Source organism: Asparagus officinalis, chromosome 3 (assembly GCF_001876935.1).
Source record: "Asparagus officinalis chromosome 3, Aspof.V1, whole genome shotgun sequence".
Lineage (NCBI taxonomy): Eukaryota > Viridiplantae > Streptophyta > Magnoliopsida > Asparagales > Asparagaceae > Asparagus > Asparagus officinalis.
In genome coordinates, this window is record NC_033796.1 from 40,699,742 (window position 1) to 40,719,208 (window position 19,467).

Consider the following 19,467-nt stretch of genomic DNA (forward strand, 5'->3'; position numbering starts at 1 on the left):
TCAGAAATCGTCCAAAACATGATACAGACAAGGACGAGAAGATGAAAGACCTCGAGAGCAAAATTAACGCTCTAATGTCTGCTCGAGAGGCAAAAAAGGCCGACATTCCGTGTCCTTACCCGAAAGAGTGGGATTCGATCCCGTACCCGGCGAAGTTCAACCTGATTAACTTCATACCGTTTGACGGGAAGGGTTCACCCATGCAACATCTGATCTACTTCAAGTCCCACTTGGGTATAATCTCTGATAATGAAGCCTTGATGGTTCGGTCATTCGTTGGCACCCTTCGTGGGCCTGCCTTCGATTGGTATCGACGTCTTAAACCCAGAAGCATCAACAACTGGGAGGACCTGGAGAGCATGTTCCTCGCTCATTTCTTTGATGATGACGCTGAGGTGTCAATCAGGACACTCTTCGATGAGAAACAGAAAGACGGAGAGTCAGTGGATACCTTCGTCAAACGCTTCCGCAATCAGGCAATGAACTGCAAGGATCCCATCACAGAGGAATTCGTCTTGCAGACCTGTCATAACAACTTGTCCATTAACATCTTGGACGTTATGGGAGTAGAGCCACTCAATACCTGTAAAGAGTTGAAGGTGCACGAAGAGCAGGCTGAACGCTTCCTCAGAAGGAGGAAGGTCGAAAGAATCCAACCGATGGCTAACCCTCTGAATCTGAGCCTCATTTCCCATGATGAAGGGAAGGCACCTACAACAGTTATTGATGTTAATCAAACATCGCAACAGTAGCCCCGAAGATAGCAGAAGACTTCAAATCCGAGGCTCCAAAAAGAGTACTCATTCAAGGATGAAGACGTTCCAGCCATCTTCGAGACCCTTCTCGAAAACAATAAGATCAAGCTCCCACCCATCACGAATCAGGAGGAAGCTGACAATACTACGGATTCGAAGTACTGCGCGTACTACAGGAGGATCCTTCATCCCACCAAGACTTGCTTTATTTTAAAGAATAGCATCCAAACCTTGGTTGAGACCGGCGTCATAACGCTGGGATAAGCCAAATGAGAACGGCAACACTCCGAAGAGTATACGAGTATAAACTGCTTCTCAATACTCCAACATGTATACAAGTCTAAACTATTTCCTTGCTTTCACGGGAAGTTCCTGGAGAGTGCCATGCCTGGTATTCTTAAGGATAACCCAGTCATGTAACTGAGTATAATGTCAGACTCAGTTCCGCAAAGAAAAGCTGGGGGTGGGTGATTCATGTAATGAGAAGTTTCCAGAAGAATCTTACATGTAATTTTCTTAGGGATAACCTGATCATTACAAATTAGGTGATAATTACATGTAATTTTCTTAGGGATAACCTGATCATTACAAATTAGGTGATAAACACAAAACTCTCACTGTGATTTGTACGAGTCAACACTCCCGCTATGATTTGTACTCCCACTACCACTTCCAGCTCGGTCAAACCTTCCTACAGTTAGGACCAAAACCAAAATCTCCTCTCGATGAACGAGAGGTCCACTTTCAAATCGAGTAATCAAACCTTCCTACAGTTAGGGTCATCTCAAACTCCCGTTTGGTCAAACCTTCCTACAGTTAGGACCAAAACCATAATTCACTCTCGATAAACGAGAAACCCACCTTTAGTTCGGTAATCAAACCTTCCGACAGTTAGGATTATCCAAATCTTTTTGATTCTCGGAGTGGAGATCCCCCTCCTAGTTTCACCTTCCCGGATTCTGAAAGTGGAGATCCCACTTTGAGTTTCCTTTGGCAACTGGAGATAGAATATAAAATTCTTCCTCTTCAGTTTTGGGAGATAGAATATAAAATTCTTCCTCTCCCGTATCGGGTTCGTCTTTGCCCCAAGAGAAGACACCACTTTTTTCAAACTCCTAAAATTCGTGCCTTACACGTGCGGGGAATTTTATCCCGAATCCTGGGTAGGGATAAGTCAACGCCTAACACGCGTTGCCGGTTTAGTCTTTCACCGATTGAAGAAGACACCAGAATTCAAGTCTGGGGAATTTTATCCCGAAGCCTAAGAAGGGGTAAGTCAGTGCCTAACACGCGTTGCCAGTTAGTCTTTTGCCGTAAAAAGGATAAAAACCCACATATTCGATATTATGGCAGGTTGTCATCAATAACGCCAAAATCCGTGCTTCACACGGACGGGGAATTTTATCCCGAAGCCTAAGCAGGGATAAGCCAACGCCTAACACGCGTTGCCGGTTTAGTCTTTTACCGATTGAAGAAGACACCAGAATCCGAGTCTGGGGACTTTTATCCTGAATCCTAAGCAAGGATGAGTCAACGCCTAACACGCGTTGCCGGGTAGTCTATTTCCGTGACAAAGACGAAGTCTACGTATTCAATATCGTAGCACTAAAAGAGTTAACTCTTTTAGCACAACGTTATATGTAGAATAGATTTAAACAATCTGCATGCTAGTCCGACTCAAACGGTAGTCGGTAAAGGCTAATCAAACCCGTTGATGGCTGAGAATTTGCTAAAAATTCTATAAATACGAGTCATTGACGCATCAGCTTAATTAGTTGGTCTCATGACTTGAGCATCCAACAGACTTCGGGATAAGATCCACACATACAGATGAATCGACTTTAATAGTTGGTCCTGTAGCCCCAACATTTGGGACCGTCACGCTCCAATACCTTAAGAGCTTAAACTGTGTATACTCCAGCAAACGTACAAGTATAAACTGTGTCAACCTCGGGCGATCCGAAACCTTAGGTCAACGCCGGTCAACGCGTAATCCTAGGTCAACGCGTAATCCTAGGTCAACGCCAGTCAACGTGTTGCGATGAAAAAGTCAACGTCGTGCGATCCGAAACTTTAGGTCAACGTCGGTCAACACGTAATCCTAAGTCAACGCTAGTCAACGCGTTGCGATGAAAAAGTCAACGGCGCGCGATCCGAAACCCTAGGTCAACGCCGGTCAACGCGTAACCCTAGGTCAACGCCAATCAACGCGTCACGATCCGAAACCCTAGGTCAACGCCAGTCAATGCGTAACCCTAGGTCAATGCCAATCAACGCGTTGCTATGAAAAAGTCAATGTCGGTCAATGCATAACCCTAGGTCAACGCCAATCAACGCGTTGCGATGAAAAAGTCAACGCCGGTCAACGCGTAACCCTAGGTCGACGCCAATCAACACGTTACAATGAAAAAGTTAATGTGACAGAGATAGTCAGTTCTAAGTCAACTCAACAACACGGGCCAAACTCAACTCATCAGTTTTAGATTCGAGACTTCGACGACGGCCAGACGATAAATGCAGCGCCAGAAGAACTTCAGCTATTCGTCAAAACATCGAATAGACTAAAAATCGAAGGAGTCAAGAATTGAAGCTAACTACAGGTCCTGTACGCCGACCGAAGGCTGGACCAATCACATCCAAAGTATTCCAGCCTCTTCTATAAAAGAAACGAGACTGAAACGCTTTGGAGGGGGTATCTGTAGGCGTCGAAAATTACCTATAGGTCTCCACGAACAGCTCTAAGCTAAGAGAAGACGATGAACATCACTATCCAAGTCACGGGAGCTTGATTGACGTCGACGAACGCTTGAAGTGAATCGACAAACTATGTGAAGCAACGGAGTTTCAGAATAACGAGGATACAAACTGACCGGGAGCCTCGTGTCGCTTACAAAAGGCGAAACGCCCTTCGTGTCTCATTTATTCCACAGATGATCCAATCATGGGCCTCGTGTCGCTTACAAAAGGCGAAACGCCCTTCGTGTCTCATTTATTCCACAGATGATCCAATCATGGGAGCCTGTAGATCTTCTCGTCGGCTTTCCAACGCATCTTGAATCATGTAAATCCGAGTTCGGAAGAGGAAAATACGGTGAATGTAAAAACAGCACGCAAAACGGACTGTCTCAGCATAAGCTAAGACACCCCGAGGTGTCTCGGCCCAAGCCGAGACACCCAAGGGTATCTCAGCCTTGCTGAGACGCCCGAGGATGTCTCAGGCCCTAAAATGTGGTTCTTTTGGTTGTTATGCGGTTTTAACCGTCTAGATTCCTCGGAGCCCCAGGACCTTCATTTTTTCAGATTTGGAATTCTCGAGCGTTGGCGAAGCCCTGCCAGACTAAAGATTAAAGGTGCACGAATTTCAGAGAGAGGAGGAGAGATCGGATCGAGTTCGTCGGCATAAAGAAGAAGAGCTCGTCAGATCTGCAGTTCTCATGTTCGTCCCTTAAGATTACCCCGTTGTGGTGATCTTAAGAAGAGCAATGATCTCGCTGTTGTCGAGATAAGCGCTACGGCTTCTTGATTCCTTCGCGAATCGACGAAGCTCTGCCTAATTTTTTAGTAATCAGATCTGATCGACGGTGGTCCACGGATATCAACGTCCCCGTTACAGGCCAAGATCCCACACAAGCAGAAGACCGATAAACGATCTCTACGCTGTTTGAAGAGAATTGTACTTTTGTTTTGTTTTTATTGTGTAAAGGTCTTATAAAAAGACTAATTTTTGTTTTCGTTGTAAACGTCTGAAGTTTGTAATGAACACCGCAATGAATCAAACAATTTTCCACCCAAACAGGCCATTGGGAGTCTCATGTACGCGATGGTTTGCACGAGTGCGAACATCGCTCATGTAGTGGGAGTTGTGAGCATGTTTGCAAACAATCCGGGGAAGCAGCATTGGGAGGTCGTGAAGTGGATATTGTAGTATTTGAGAGGAACAACGAACAAATCACTATGTTTCAGGAGGAAGGAGTTGGTGCTGCAGGGATACGTGGATACGGACTTCGCCGGTAATCATGATACGAGGCGAAGCACCACGAGGTATGTTTATACCTTAGTGTCGATAGTAGTGAGTTGGGTCTCCCGTCTGCAGAAGATTATGACTTTATCTACAACCGAGGTTGAGTATGTCGTGGTGACCGAAGCAAGCAAGGAAATGATCTGGTTGAACGGGTGCTTGGAAAAGTTGGATCTGAAACAAGGGAGAGGAGTTCTTTATTGTGATAGTCAGAGCGCTATACATCTTGCCAAGAATGCAGTATATCATACCAGAACGAAGCACATCAATGTCAAATATTATTTTATACGCTCGCTAGTTAAAGACGAAAAGTTACTCTTAATAAAGATTTTGAGGAGTCAAAATCCGACGTACATGTTGACAAAGGCAGTCACCATTGAGAAACTGGAGTTGTGCTCAACTTCAGTTAGCCTTCACGAGTAGAAGACGAAGACGGAGCCACACTACGAGGATCGGCGAGATTGCCGGGATATTGTTGATTGAAGAAAGGATTTTTCCGGGGAGGAGAAGATACATGCGAAGAAGGGGAGAGTTCGGGTAAACTCACTGATGGTACTTTGGTCTCCAAGTGGGAGATTGTTAGTCTAAAGTATAGACCCAAAGTTAAAGCCGAAGCTGGAATCATGAAGAACACAGTCTAAAAAGTCCAGGAGAACTGCCAGTCAGCCTGGCGGTCGACCGCGAGTCAGCGGCGGGGGGCCGCGAACGTACACAGGAGTCAGGGAGAGGCTGGAGCTGCTCGGGTTTTGGTTCGGTCGACCGTGACGTTGTTTGCCAGATTCCTTATGAGTTCAGGAAATCTGTTTGGGCTGAGTTTGATATAAATACCCAAATATTTTTAGGGTTTGTTAAGCATCAGAAAACCATCAAAAGAGAGAGCTTTTGGCAGAGAGATCTCGGTGAGATAAAACCCTAGTTTGAGAGCTTGTATTTCTTCTTCAATCAATAAAAGAATCGTGTGGTGTGACTCCCGAGGACGTAAGCACATTACCGAGCCTCGTTAAATCTGTGTGTTCATCTCCTTTATTATTCCTGTCTGTTTTGATCTTTATTTGTGATGAATTTTCCTACTTTCCTACTTTCAACACAAGATCCGGAAGGGCAATGGTTCGATTTGATTGTTTTGAATACCCAACAGGTTGGCGACCTGAAATTAGTTGTGCCTAAAGAATCCATTTCTTATTATATGGTTGGTATGAGTGAACAATTAATTATATAGTCAATAAATTAAATGGCTTAATCAGATTAATTGGAATAATATTTTAAGAAATTTCTTCAATAGTTTCTTCTAAGAAACTCCCTCACAGTTGGCAAGAAATTAATGACGCGACACAGAAGTAGAATTAGACCAGAACTAGAAATGGTCTCTAATTTGCCTTCTTAGAGAAAACTTTTTTCATCTTAGAGAGAACTTTTTTTTCCAAAAAGGTAACCTGAACTTTTGTCTCAACTTGTGCATAAATTTCCAGCGTAATTTAAGGCCACATCTTAGAGTTTAGTGATCTTCTTCAACCTTCGCACGTCCATGATACATAATTACGAAGTAGACCTACTAGTCTTCATTCTACGGAGATCACACATTATGAATTTTTCAACAGTTATGATTTATTATGATCTTGGTATACTTCTTGTAAACTACTAGAGCACATTTTTGTTATGAATCACATTGAATGCCAGTCTAGCCCTTTATGGACCGTTTATGTATGTTCTAACTCCTTTCATTGAGAACGTGGTCCAAATTGTTGCATGAATAGATGCAATTTTGATTTGAATGCAGAAGTACACCACTTGGAAAATTGTTGCATGAACCAAAGAAACGTTACGTATAACTCTACGGTTTCCATTTATCCGTGTAGAATGGGCAATTTCTGAATTTCTCATTGGCCTTTTCAAGGGACCGGAGAGAGTTTTTTTACTAATTTTCTTTATCATATATTATCGGTTTGAAGAATGAGGAGATGGTTCTTAATTTTCAACCTCCTTTCCGAAGACCCCTAGAACTTTGAATTTTTACCTGTTCTTCAAGAAATCATATTATTTATTTAAGCTCCATTTTACTGCCAAATTCCCAACATTAATCATTTAAAGAGTAAGAAGGTCAAAGTTCATGTGGAAAACTATACATGAAATTAAGTGGTTGAAGGAGGATAGAAGCAATAGTAATTTTCTCATTTCTTCTATCACTTTCAAGTCTAGAAAACAAGAAGAATGAGGTTATCTCGAATTCATGACGATTGATTTGCATTATAACATAGTCAAAAAGACGAATTAATAGAGATTTCAAGCTCATGTCGGGGCCCACATCGAGTCCACCATGTACTAAACCTCCCCACGTAATTTCTATAAATACGTTGCACTCCTTCGACATATATGTTATCCATTGCTATAACGTCTGCAAATTAAGGTTTTGCTGAAGTAATTATATATTAATAGATATTACTTGATTTTTTTGAATTGAACTTTCCCTCTGAAGATGATGGCCTCAAGGTAACGCATCAAGTTCTTGGAATGATGATATACTCTCTCGAGTCATTATATGTAAACTTGTCATGTTTGCTCACTTTGTTTTTTTTTTTGTAGTTCATTCCAATTAAATGGAATTCCTAGTGTGGCGCTTCGTCGTAGGACAAAGGTCTCTAGGAATCCAAACATGGAGAAGCTAAGGAATGGATATCTATTCCCTGAGGTGGTCATATTTTTCTCGATCGTCCAATGAAAATTATGTATTTAAGATAAAAAATTTGATGTGTGTAAATTATTTTTATGATGATCATGTTATTTTTAGATCGCTAAGAGGCAAAATGAGCACTTAGAGAAGAACCCTGATGCGAAGGTGATAAGCCTGGGAGTCGGAGATACAACCGAGCCCATACCGAACAGTATAGCGTCCGCTATGGCTGAGGTACTTCTTGGATATTTTATTTTTTAACTGAAGGATGAGTATAGTAAAAATATGAGTTAAGATTTACCAATTCTCTAACTTCGCGTCTCCACGATTTTATGTTTTCTTCTTTCGTTTTTAATTTTTCTTTCCTATTTTCATGTTGAAATTAGATATTTGCATGAGCAACTAATGTTTCAGGGAAGAGATATTTGAGTTACCATAGAGAATGATTACGAAAAGGGGATGTTTCATTTGTTCCAAGAAGATAAGTAGCTTAGATCCTAGGGCATAACTAGCCTAGTTATGCCCACTTGTAAAAAAAGTGTATATTATGCGATGAAATTAGATGATCGACTCCGTGCATCTTGATCTACATGTCTCAAAAGGTCTACAAATAGAAAACTTTATGGCCCCGTTTGGCAAAGGGTTAATGAAGATGGGTTAAATGGAAGGATTAATGTACTTAGCCCATTTGATAATTCGAAGGACTAAATTATTAATCCGTTAAATAAGTTTTATTTTAGCCCTTATGATCAGTTTTAGTGTTTGGGAATAACAATGATTTTGACTATTTTCTTTATAATTAGAAGGGTTAACTCTTATTCCATCTAAATAGGAGTATTAGTAAACCCCTCATTTTGAGGGGTTAACTCATTTTAACCCCTCTAGAGGGGTTAACTTAACCCTTCTATATTTTTTATGTTTGACAAATTATGGAGGGTTAACTCACTTTAACCCTTATATAGATTTGTTGTGTTTGGCAGGTTAAGAAGGGGTTAAGTCTCCTTAACCCCTCACTTAACCCTTTGCCAAACGGTACCTATGTGTTCAAGTATATACTACACATGCATCTAGCTAGTAGTCCAAAAAGTTAACGATTTCCTAACAATACAACAAATTAAAAGAGACCTCTTGATGCATGAGTTAGACTAATCTAATAGATGACCCATTCCATTCATAATGATCTAAATGCCTTAAAACATCTATAAATAAAAAAAATCAAGATGTTTCATACTTCTAACACATATTTATTTTCATGTCCCTTTGGTTGTAATGCTGTAAACTGTTAATTTTATAATTACCTGATGCATGAGTGACTATAACTTAATATGCCTAAATTTTTTTATTTATATATCATCCAAAATATATAGATAAAAATGAACAGATCAAGTAAATTAGTTGAGCGTAATATAGTTTTTAAAATGGACTAATTATACCCCTATGAACAAGTAAGTCTCATCCCAATAGGAATCCCATGGTCAAGCGACAACAAAATTTTTACTTTTTTCACATCTTTAAACCAAAGATCATGCTCGAGTCTTTTAAAAAACATGGTCAGCACAGGGGGGAAGAATCCAAACCAAAAGCACGTGCTCTCATTAATCTACGTAACTTTCGAGTTATAAAAGATATATGTACTCTCTTTTTTCTTGGTTAATATTGAAAGGTAAACAAACGCAATGTCTAAAGAATTTTGGTAGTCTAATCAGGCAAAACCCTAGTATGTTTGCCACATAGCCCCGAAGACTAGCTTAAGTAGCTGCTAGTTTCTTGTAATCTTTTGTATTTGAAAAATTCCTTAAGGACCCAAAACATGGGACCAACAGGAGGACATACATGTGAGGTGTCCCCCTCCTCTTACATAATAAGCTGACTATCATTTTTCTGTAGCAAAGCTCAACAAGTTCTTTTTTATTAGTGATATTACTGCCTCATACTATTTGAAGAGTTCAAATAACATTACATTGTTTAAAGAGTTCAAATAACCTCACACTACTTTAAGAGTAGTTCTACATAATTTTTTCTCTAAAATATGACTTCGTATATGTTATTCTTCATGGGGGTTGAATCTATTTAGCAATAACTTTTGCGGGTCTTTTTTTTATACTCCAAGGGTGCGCTTGGCTACTCTCCACTAACTTGGTTAATATCTTAATTAGGTTAGCTTTGATCCAAGTAGGGGGTGGTTCAATCCTAGCACGGATAAGGGCCTCAATTTGAACTAAAAAAAAATCAAATTTGATGTTGGTCCAATTTTACCCAAACAACAATTTACCTCATTAACTAGATTAGCTCCACTGTTTTGAATAGTGAGAGAGTCACCAAATACACCTTAACGTAACATAAGACATTGCAAGCAACCCAAATAAAATAGAAGCTAAACATTTGAGATGGAGAATTCCATAATTTACATATATATTGCAGTTAACATCTTATTCCGCTATGTATCAGAATTTTACAAATATACCCTTCTAATTTACGTTAGATAAAATATTTATAAGCTCAAGATTTTGAATGAGGATACCAACAGACATGTAATCCACGAATGAACATGATTATCAATATGAATTATCTTCTTTCAATATATGCTCACATCGAAGTTATTTTGATCTTAGGTGAGAAGAATTGAGCATCGATTTTGATAATCCCGAAGTATAACCATTTATTTTTGAACCTAATAGAAACGTGAACTTGAAAAAATAATAAAAAATAAAAACAGAAAGTCCTCCAGCATATTCTGAAGGCTAATGAGTAGGGGTGCATTCGGTCCGGATACGGCTCGGATATGATGCTTATCATATCCATATCCGCTTACCCATCTCGGATATGGATACGGATACGGATACAGATATACCTCGGTAAGAAAAAATTATAACCATATCCGCTAAAATCGGATACGGTTACGGATATACATGCGGATATATAAGCGGATATGCATGCAGATACAAAACAGATATGAGAAAACTAGTTAGTATTGAGAAAAACATAGTTCATGTGATACAAAAGAGTTTGTAATTAATATGTCCATTATAATTGAAAAGTTAAGATTAGATATTTTGATCATCAAAATTAACCACAAATCCATAATCTAAGAATCGAAACTATAGTAAGAGTATGACTAGTATGTATTCGGATATTTCGGATACGGATACGGATATTTCACTACAAAACCATATCCGTAACCATATCCTATCGGTTATAGATGAATAACGTATTCGTACCTAACGGATACGTGACGGATTATTTCTCGGAAACGAACGGTTTAGCTATATCTCTCTCTATCTATGAGCATCGGCTATGAATGCAGTATTCACTTGCATTGTCAACTGTTGAAGGATACCGTGGGTACGGCGCTGAGCAAGGCAACAAGGTAGCAATTTATTCCATTTGTAATTAGTTAAACCCTCAACCAAACTAACCATTGAGATTAAAAAAATCAACATTAAGCTCAAATTTTAATTGATCAATCAAATTTGCCTCCATCCAATCACCAGGAGCTGCGCAAGGCAGCACTGTATCTTAAATCACGCATTTTCACTGCATTTTATTTATTTATTTATTTTTTTTTGCAGTTGATGTTCGGGTCTAGCATGACAGTTGCAGTCCAGGATCCAACGTTTCCCGTAACATACATTCAACATACTTAAAAAGTCTCATATTGTCAAATATCTATCACATATAATAAAATAAAAAGATTATTTCTCAACTTGGATGCAGGCTTATGTAGATTCGAGCATAATAACGGGCCAAACAGGATATTACATTGATAACACCGTCAACAAATATGGAGGAATTGAGTACATGAAGTGTTCGCCTGAGAACCTCTTTTTCCCAAAGGATCTATCGACTGTTGCGGCAACCGATGTAATCTTCTTCTGCTCGCCGAACAATCCTACCGGCCATGCTGCCTCTAGGGAGCAGCTGGAGAAACTAGTCGAACACGCTAAGCGAAATGGATCCATTATCGTCTATGACTCCTCTTACGCTACTTTCATATCGGACGATAGTCCACGGTCCATCTATGAGATTCCTGGATCCAAAGAGGTAATTATAATAATGTTGGGTTTTTTCAAAACTGCGTAGAAAGTTCGGAAAAAACCGAGTATAATGTGTCGGCTCATTTTGCTCGGTAAGCTATCGGGAGATAGACCAGTGGTGGGGTCCATCTTATTAGTCACATCAACAGATGTGCAGCCCATCATTCTATCTTTTGATAGATCATTTACGAAAATAAGCCGTCATCTCGTAACCGTCAGGCAAACTGAGGTAGTTTATGTTAAATTATAAGAAATGCTCTTTAAAAAAGCCCTTAAAATTTAAAAGTTATAAAAAAAATGTATGACATCTAAAGGAAGCCATTAACATTTTAATGAAGTTTTGTTGTTCAGACATCTGTAATTGGATAAATGTCATACTTTTTCAAAATACATAGATTTTAGAGTTGAAAAGAAAAACATAACGAATAAATTTAGCTCATACATAAACTAAAAAAACGTTTTTTTCTATTAGTAACGTAGAATACTCCAAAACTAATGGTTGCATCAATGATCGATAGACAGACGAGGATTGTTCTGTAGAACTCATCGTTTGAGGGTATTTCTTGAAAAACAGAATAAAACGAAGTCTTCTTCATGTAAATTTACCCAATATTGATCCGTCCCAATTAAAAGATTAAAGATATTGATTTAAATTAATAATCACTAGGTAGCAATTGAGATATCATCCTTCTCAAAATCCGCGGGGTTCACCGGAGTTCGTCTAGGGTGGACGGTTGTACCTGAGGAACTCTCATACTCCAACGGTTTCTCAGTGTTAGAAGACTTCGATCGTATAATGTGCACGTGCTTCAATGGTGCGTCTAGCATTGCCCAAGCCGGAGGCCTATCTTGCCTATCAAAAGAAGGCCAAAAGGTTAGATAGTAATTTCCCTCAATTTTATTTCTTCATGTCTCACTTCCAATTTTATAGAATACTTACTATTATTATTATTATTATTATTTTTAATTAATCATTTGTAGGCTATACAACAAGTGATTGATGTGTACAAAGAGAACGCGAGGGTTTTGATGGACACTTTGAGTTCGATTGGGCTGAGGACGTACGGTGGAATAAATGCGCCTTATATTTGGGTGCATTTTCCGGGAGAAAAATCATGGGACGTGTTTAACGAAATTCTTGAAAAGACGGATATTATAGTGGTTCCGGGTTGTGGGTTTGGGCCGGGCGGTGAAGGATTCATCCGAGTTAGCGCGTTCAACCGCAAGGAGCGCGTTAGAGAAGCGTGCCGAAGACTGAAGAACCTATTTACGTGAAGCTTGCTATCTTTTTCTTATCAATACCCCCCAATTGTTTATCAAATCAAAATAGCTCCGAAATTGTAATAAGTGATATGCTTTTTATTGTAGTGTTTATCTGGTACGTGTATTTGTATCTGCTAGGATATAAATATGGATACTGATTATATATGTGAGAGATCATGGACACGATATAGATATTTGGAATCCGTATATGAATATCGCAATTAATACTACATTAACAAGTATTTTGCTCGTGCTTGCACTAGTGAGTCTTACAACTAAAATGACGCAGTTAGATGAGATATAAGGTCTTTCACACGTTGATTTAATCTAAAACAATCTCACGCTTAAAACTCAATCTTGTGATGTTTGCATTAGAATTTCAAGTTAATTAGATAAGTCCATTGGGTTTTAAAATATCCATTAAACATCTTAAAAATCCAAAGATTTTGGGTTTGTGTAAATACTTTGGTTATTATTTCAGATCACAGAGAATATTTTTGTACTAGGAAATTTTTTTAATTTTATAAATCTTTACATAATATATATTTTTTATGGTGTCTTATGTTCTATTGATATTTTAAAAAGAGACATGAGTGAACCAAAAACACCTCTTTATAAAAATCAGCAAAGACATGATAAAAAATCAATAAATAAAAATAATTAACAAACTCGTCAATAATATTAGGAAGACTAAATTATCAATTTTAAATATAATTTAACACAGATATAATTTTGCATATATAATTTTGGGGTTAATTTTAGAAGAACCCCTCAACTATGGTGGATGTCTTAGAAAACTCCTCTCAACTATTTTAATCTAAAAAAATGACCTAAAATTTTGGCATATTATAGATAACCTCACTCAACTTTAAAAATGAGAGAACAAAACCCATAATCTTTCACACTTTTCTCACCAAACCACCCTGCATCGTTTCTAAATGTAAAATACTTGGAATACCCTTTTAAAAACCAATCCATTCAATTATAAAGAAACACCCAATATGTTAAAAAAATGAATAATTTTTACCTTATAATGATTTTTTTCCCTCTTTCTCTTCTCTTGCTATTATCCTAAAAAAATAGATTTTTTTATGATTGAGGGGTATCTTGGTCTTTTCTCAGTCACCTACTTATCATACAACATGTTAGACCTAACAATGTCAACTTTCAGAGTGTAAAGTGATAAAAGTTCATAAGGATTTCGAGGGGTTATCTACAATAAGCTCAATCTTGAGGAGATTTCTCAAATTAAAATCGTTAAAGGAGATTTTCTAACACACATGTATCCTAAATTTGAGTGGGGTTAGGTGATAAAAGGGTAAGAGATTAACTCAAATTTTCATTATTTGCGTCGAAAGTTGATTTATTCATTGCGGTATTCATTACAACTTTAGTCGTTACAATGAAAACGAAAAAAGATAGTCTTTTTATAATACTCTTACACAATGAAAACAAAAATTACAACTCTCATCAAAACAAACGGAGGAAGATCGTTTATCGGTCTTCTGCTTATGCGGGATCTTTGCCTGTACCGGGGACGTCAATATCCGTGGACCACCTTTGATCTGGATCCGGTTGATGGAAAATTTAGCAGGGCTTCACCTTCGCTGAGGAAGTATTTGATTTGAAGTACTGAGATCGACCAAGAGAAATCAGTACTCTTCTCGAGATTAAAACTAAGCCTAATATCAAGGAACGGTGGAATCGGGCTTCAGATCCTTCGAATAGCTCCTTCTTTATGCTGGAGTTTGCCGGGATCTCGCTAGCCCTCGCTGAAATTCGTAGCTCTTGGCTCTGGAGTTCGACAGCACCTCCTCGTCTTGATAATAAATCTGCCACTGTGAAATGAGCCCCTAGGCCTGTATTTATAGGCTTCGGTTGGGGGGTTTTCGGATGAGAACGATGAATTTGGCTTTATCTTCAGTTGATAACGGCCTAACCACGGTTGTAGATGAGATTAAGTCAGTTAGGAACCCCTAGAACAGATAAGACGTGCGAAAAAATCGCTTTAAAACCGAAAAACGTGTCCGGGGGTCGAAACAGCACCGGGGGGGGTCTGTCGGATTCGACCCGCGTCGGCGCGGGTCGGATTCATCTGACCCGCGCGGCGCGTGGGTCGGTTGAGTCCGACTCACGCGTGTTAGAGGTGCGGGTCGGATTCGTCCGACCCGCGCGAGCGTGGGGAATCCGGTTTTCTGTGTGTTCTTCTGACTTTCCGACTTTCCGACTTTCTGGGACTTGTAATTTCTCCCGTTTCGCGTATTTGGCTGACTTGCACGCTTTGTTACGGGACTGACCGTCGAATGCGCGTTGGTTGACATGCGCGTGTTGGTTGACGTGCGCGTGTTGATTGATACGCGCATGTTGACCGACACGCACGAACTTATTGACGCGCGCGTGTTGACCGACGTGCGCGAGCTGATTGACGAGCACGCGCTGACCGACGCACACGAACTAATTGACGCGCACGTGTTGACTGACGTGCGAGAACTGATTAACGAGCGCGTGTTGACCGACGCACACGAACTGATTGACGCGCACGTGTTGACCGACGCGCGCGGGCCACTTGGTTCGTCGTTTCGCTTCATGCGCTTGTTAACGACAGATAATCCTCTTAGACTCGGATAACAACGTTCGTTGTCTTCTCTCCGTCTCGAGTTGTGTACATACACCTATAGGAATTTTTAGACGCCTGCAGATACCCCTCCAAAGCATTTCAGACTCATTTATTTTATAGAAGAGTCTGGAAGGCTTTGGGTAAGATAGGCTTTTTCCTCAATTTCATAGAGGGACCTGTGAACTGCTTCAATTCTTGACTTCTTCAGCCTTTAGTCTATTCAGTGTTTTGTCGAATAGATAAAGTTCTTCCAGCGCTGCGTTTATCGTCAGACCGTTGTTGAAATCTTGAATTGAAGTTGGTATGTAAGTTTCTGAACTTAGCTCATGTCATTGAGTTGACTTTGAACTGATCATCTTCGTCAGAAATTCATATCTGAATCCGATTGAACTCCCTAAAATCATCGTTTACCTTATTTTGGCGAGATTGCTGATGCGTTGACCGGCATCGATCTTTACTGTAACGTGTTGACCAGTGTTAACACGGTTTATACTCGTATGTTTGTTGGAGTCTACACAGTTTAAGCTCTTAAGGCATTGGAGCATGGAGGTCCCAAATTCTGGGCTGCAAGACCAACTGTTAAAGTTGTTTCGTCTGCAGATATGGATCTTATCCCGAAGTTGTTGGATGCTCAAGTCACGAGACCAACTAATGAAGTTGATGCGTCAATGCCCCGCATTTATAGAATTTTTGACAAATTCTCAGCCATCAACGGGTTTGATTAGCCTTTACCGACTACCGTTTGAGTCGGGCTAGCATGCAGATTGTTTAAATCCGTTCTGCACGTAACGTTGTGCTAAAAGAGTTAACTTTTTTAGTGCTATGATATTGAATACATAGATTCGGTCGTTTTTATGGGAACGAACCACCCAGCAGCACAGGTTAAGCGCTGACTTATCCCTACTTAGGCTTCAGGATAAAATGTCCCAGACTGGATTCTGGTGTCTTCTTCAATCGGTGAAAGACTAAACCAGCAACGCGTGTTAGGCGTAGGCTTTATCTCTGTTTAGGAGTCGAGATAAAGTTTCCCGCGCGTGTAAGGCGCAGATTTTAGCGTTATTAATAACGACCCGCCATAATGTCGAATATGTGAGTTTTTGTCCTTTTTACGGTCAAAGACTAACCGGCAACGCGTATTAGGCACCGACTTATCCCTACTTAGGCTTCGGGATAAAATTCCCCGCGCGTGTAAGGCACGGATTTTGAAGTTATAATGTTAAAATATTATGTCTTCTCTTGGGGCAAAGACGAACCCAAAATAGAAGAGGAAGAATTTTATATTCTATCTTCCGAAACCGAAGAGGAAGAATTTTATATTCTATATTCAGTGCAGAAGAAACTCAAAGTAGGATCTCCACTTTGAGAATCTAAAGAGTGAAACTAGGAGTGGGATCTCCATTCCGAGAATTGAAAAGATTCGGATAATCCTAACCGTCGGAAGGTTTGATTACCGAAGTAAAGGTGAATTTCTCGTTTATCGAGAGTGAATTATGATTTTGGCCCTAACTGTAGGAAGGTTTGACCAAGCGGAAGTTTGAGACGATCCTAACTGTAGGAAAGTTTGATCGCTCAATTTGTGGACCTCTCGTTCATTGGAGGAATCGAGAGGAGATTTTGGTTGTGGTCCTATCTGTAAGAAGGTTTGACCAGGTAAACAATGAGAGTGGGAGTACAAATCACAGAGGGAGTGTTGACTTGTACCGATTACTCAATGGGGATTCTTGGTGTCAAGTGATAAGAACTTAACACGAAGGGGTTTGACAATTCGTCAAGGATTAAGACATTAAAATTCCGAGTACCATGTCTAGACTCTAACAATGAGGAGGTTGAGTGCACAGATACATCGAAAGTTTAAATGGATTTAACCGAAAGGAATTTTGATGGTCTCACCGTCAATTAGTCTGATCGGTGGGGGATTTTGTGGTGGAAGACTGTGAGTTGTCAACAAAAGAGTGTTCAGAAATCACAGTGGGGTTTTAGTGTTTATCACTTGGTTTGTAATGATCGGGTTATCCCTAAGAAAATTATATGTAGCATTCTTTCGGGAACTTCCCGTTACATGAATCATCCACCCTCAGCTTCTTTTGTGGAACTGGGTCTGACTTTGTACTCAGTTACATGACCGGGTTATCCTTAAGAATATTATGTATAAAAATTCTCCAGGAACTTCCCGTCAACTGTAGGAAACAGTTTAGACTCATATACCTATTAGAGTATCAAGAAATAGTTTAACCTCATATACCGATTGGAGGATCGAGAAGTAGTTTATACTCGTATACTCTTTGGAGTGTCCATTCAGCTCAATTTAGCGTTATAACGCCAGCTTCAACCAAGGTTTGGATGCTATTCTTGAGAGCAAAACAAGCCTTGGTAGGATGAAGGATCCTTCTGTGGTACGCATGGTACTTCGGATCTGTAGTATTATCAGTTTCCTCCTGATCTGTAATAGGTGATAGCTTGATCTTGTTATTTTCAAGGAAGGACTCGAAAATGGCCGGAACATCTTCGTCCTTGAAAGAGTACTCTTTTTGGAGTCTCGGATCCAAAGTCTTTTGTTATTTTCGGGGTTGTTGTTGTGACGTTTGATTAGCATCAACAGCAGCTGCAAGTGCTTTCCCTTTATCACGGGAGACGAAGTTTGAATTTGGAGGGTTAGCCATTGGTTGGCTTCTCTCGGCTTGCTTCCTTCTAAAGAAGCGTTCAGCTCGTTCTTCGCGCACCTTCAACTCTTTCCAGGTGTTGGATGGTGCTATTCCCATGACTTCCAACACGTCCAAAGAGAGGTTGTTATGATAGATTTGAAGGATGAAGTCCTCAGTGATCGGATCTCGGCAGTTCATCGCCTGGTTTCGAAAGCGCTTGACGAATTTGTCGACCGTCTCGTCGTATTTTTGCTTCTCATCAAAGAGTGTCCTGATTGACACCTCGGCATCATCATCAAAGAAGTGAGTGAGGAACAGGTTCTCCAGGTCGTCCCAGCTATTGATGCTTTCAGACTTAAGACGGCGGTACCAATCGAAGGCGTGCCCGCTAAGGGTGCTAACAAATGATCAAACCATCAAGGCTTCATTGTCGGAGATCATACCTAAGTAGGACTTAAAGTAGATCAAATGCTGAGTGGGCGAACCCTTCCCGTCGAACAACGTGAAGTTGATTAGGTTGAACTTCGCCGGATACGGGGTCGAATCCCACTCTCTCGGGTAAGGACACGGAATCCCGATCTTCTTTACCTCTCAATCAGACATCAGAGCGTTGACTTTTCTCTCGAGGTCCTTCATCTTTTCATCCTCGTCTGTATCATACTTCGGATGATTTGTGAGAGGAACAACGAGGCCACCCCCAATGTTGTTATCATTGGCGGGACCACCCCCGGTGTTGTTGTCTTCAGTGGGGCTACCCCCAGTGTTCTAGTCAACGGGAGGGTTCTTAGTATTAAGACGTTAATCCACATCTGAATCGCTACTTGCTTGGTCAGTAAGGTTACGACGACTGGATTCACCGAACTGATTGGACAGAGCCCGAATTTGTTGGTCATGCTCTTCTCACATCCGTAGCATAGTCATTTCTATTTTAATCTTGAATGCCTCTTTCTGCTTGGTTAGAGCATCCTTGAGAATTCTGACGATTTGCTCGATGTTGATCATGAATGCCTCATGGGATTGTCCTGGGCTGGACACCATTTTATCAGAAACGACTTCAGAGTTGGCATCTGATGCTTCATCATCCGAGAATAATCCCCTTTGCATTCTCTGATAATCTCTTTGTCTAATGGTTCCCGATCGTAACTGGGTTAGACGATCGCAACTGGGCTGGAGTTTGCCGGGATCTCGCTAGCCCTCGCTGAAATTCGTAGCTCTTGGCTCTGGAGTTCGACAGCACCTCCTCGTCTTGATAATAAATCCGCCCCTGTAAAATGAGCCCCTAGGCCTGTATTTATAGGCTTCGGTTGGGGGGTTTTCGGATGAGAACGATGAATTTGGCTTTATCTTCAGTTGATAACGGCTTAACCACGTTCGTAGATGAGATTAAGTCAGTTAGGAACCCCTAAAACAGATAAGACGTGCGAAAAAACCGCTTTAAAATCGAAAAACGCGTCCAGGGGTTGAAAAAAG

General features: G+C 40.3%; 1 protein-coding gene across 1 annotated transcript; it reads left to right on the forward strand.

Annotated features, from left to right (window-relative positions):
• On the forward strand, positions 7,158-12,912 carry LOC109832239 (aminotransferase ALD1 homolog). The gene is made up of 8 exons (XM_020399667.1): positions 7,158-7,260; positions 7,354-7,459; positions 7,559-7,675; positions 10,746-10,808; positions 10,933-11,061; positions 11,156-11,482; positions 12,143-12,349; positions 12,457-12,912. The coding sequence occupies exons 1-8, from the start codon at positions 7,247-7,249 to the stop codon at positions 12,748-12,750; spliced, it is 1,257 nt and encodes a 418-aa protein (XP_020255256.1). The 5' UTR covers positions 7,158-7,246; the 3' UTR covers positions 12,751-12,912.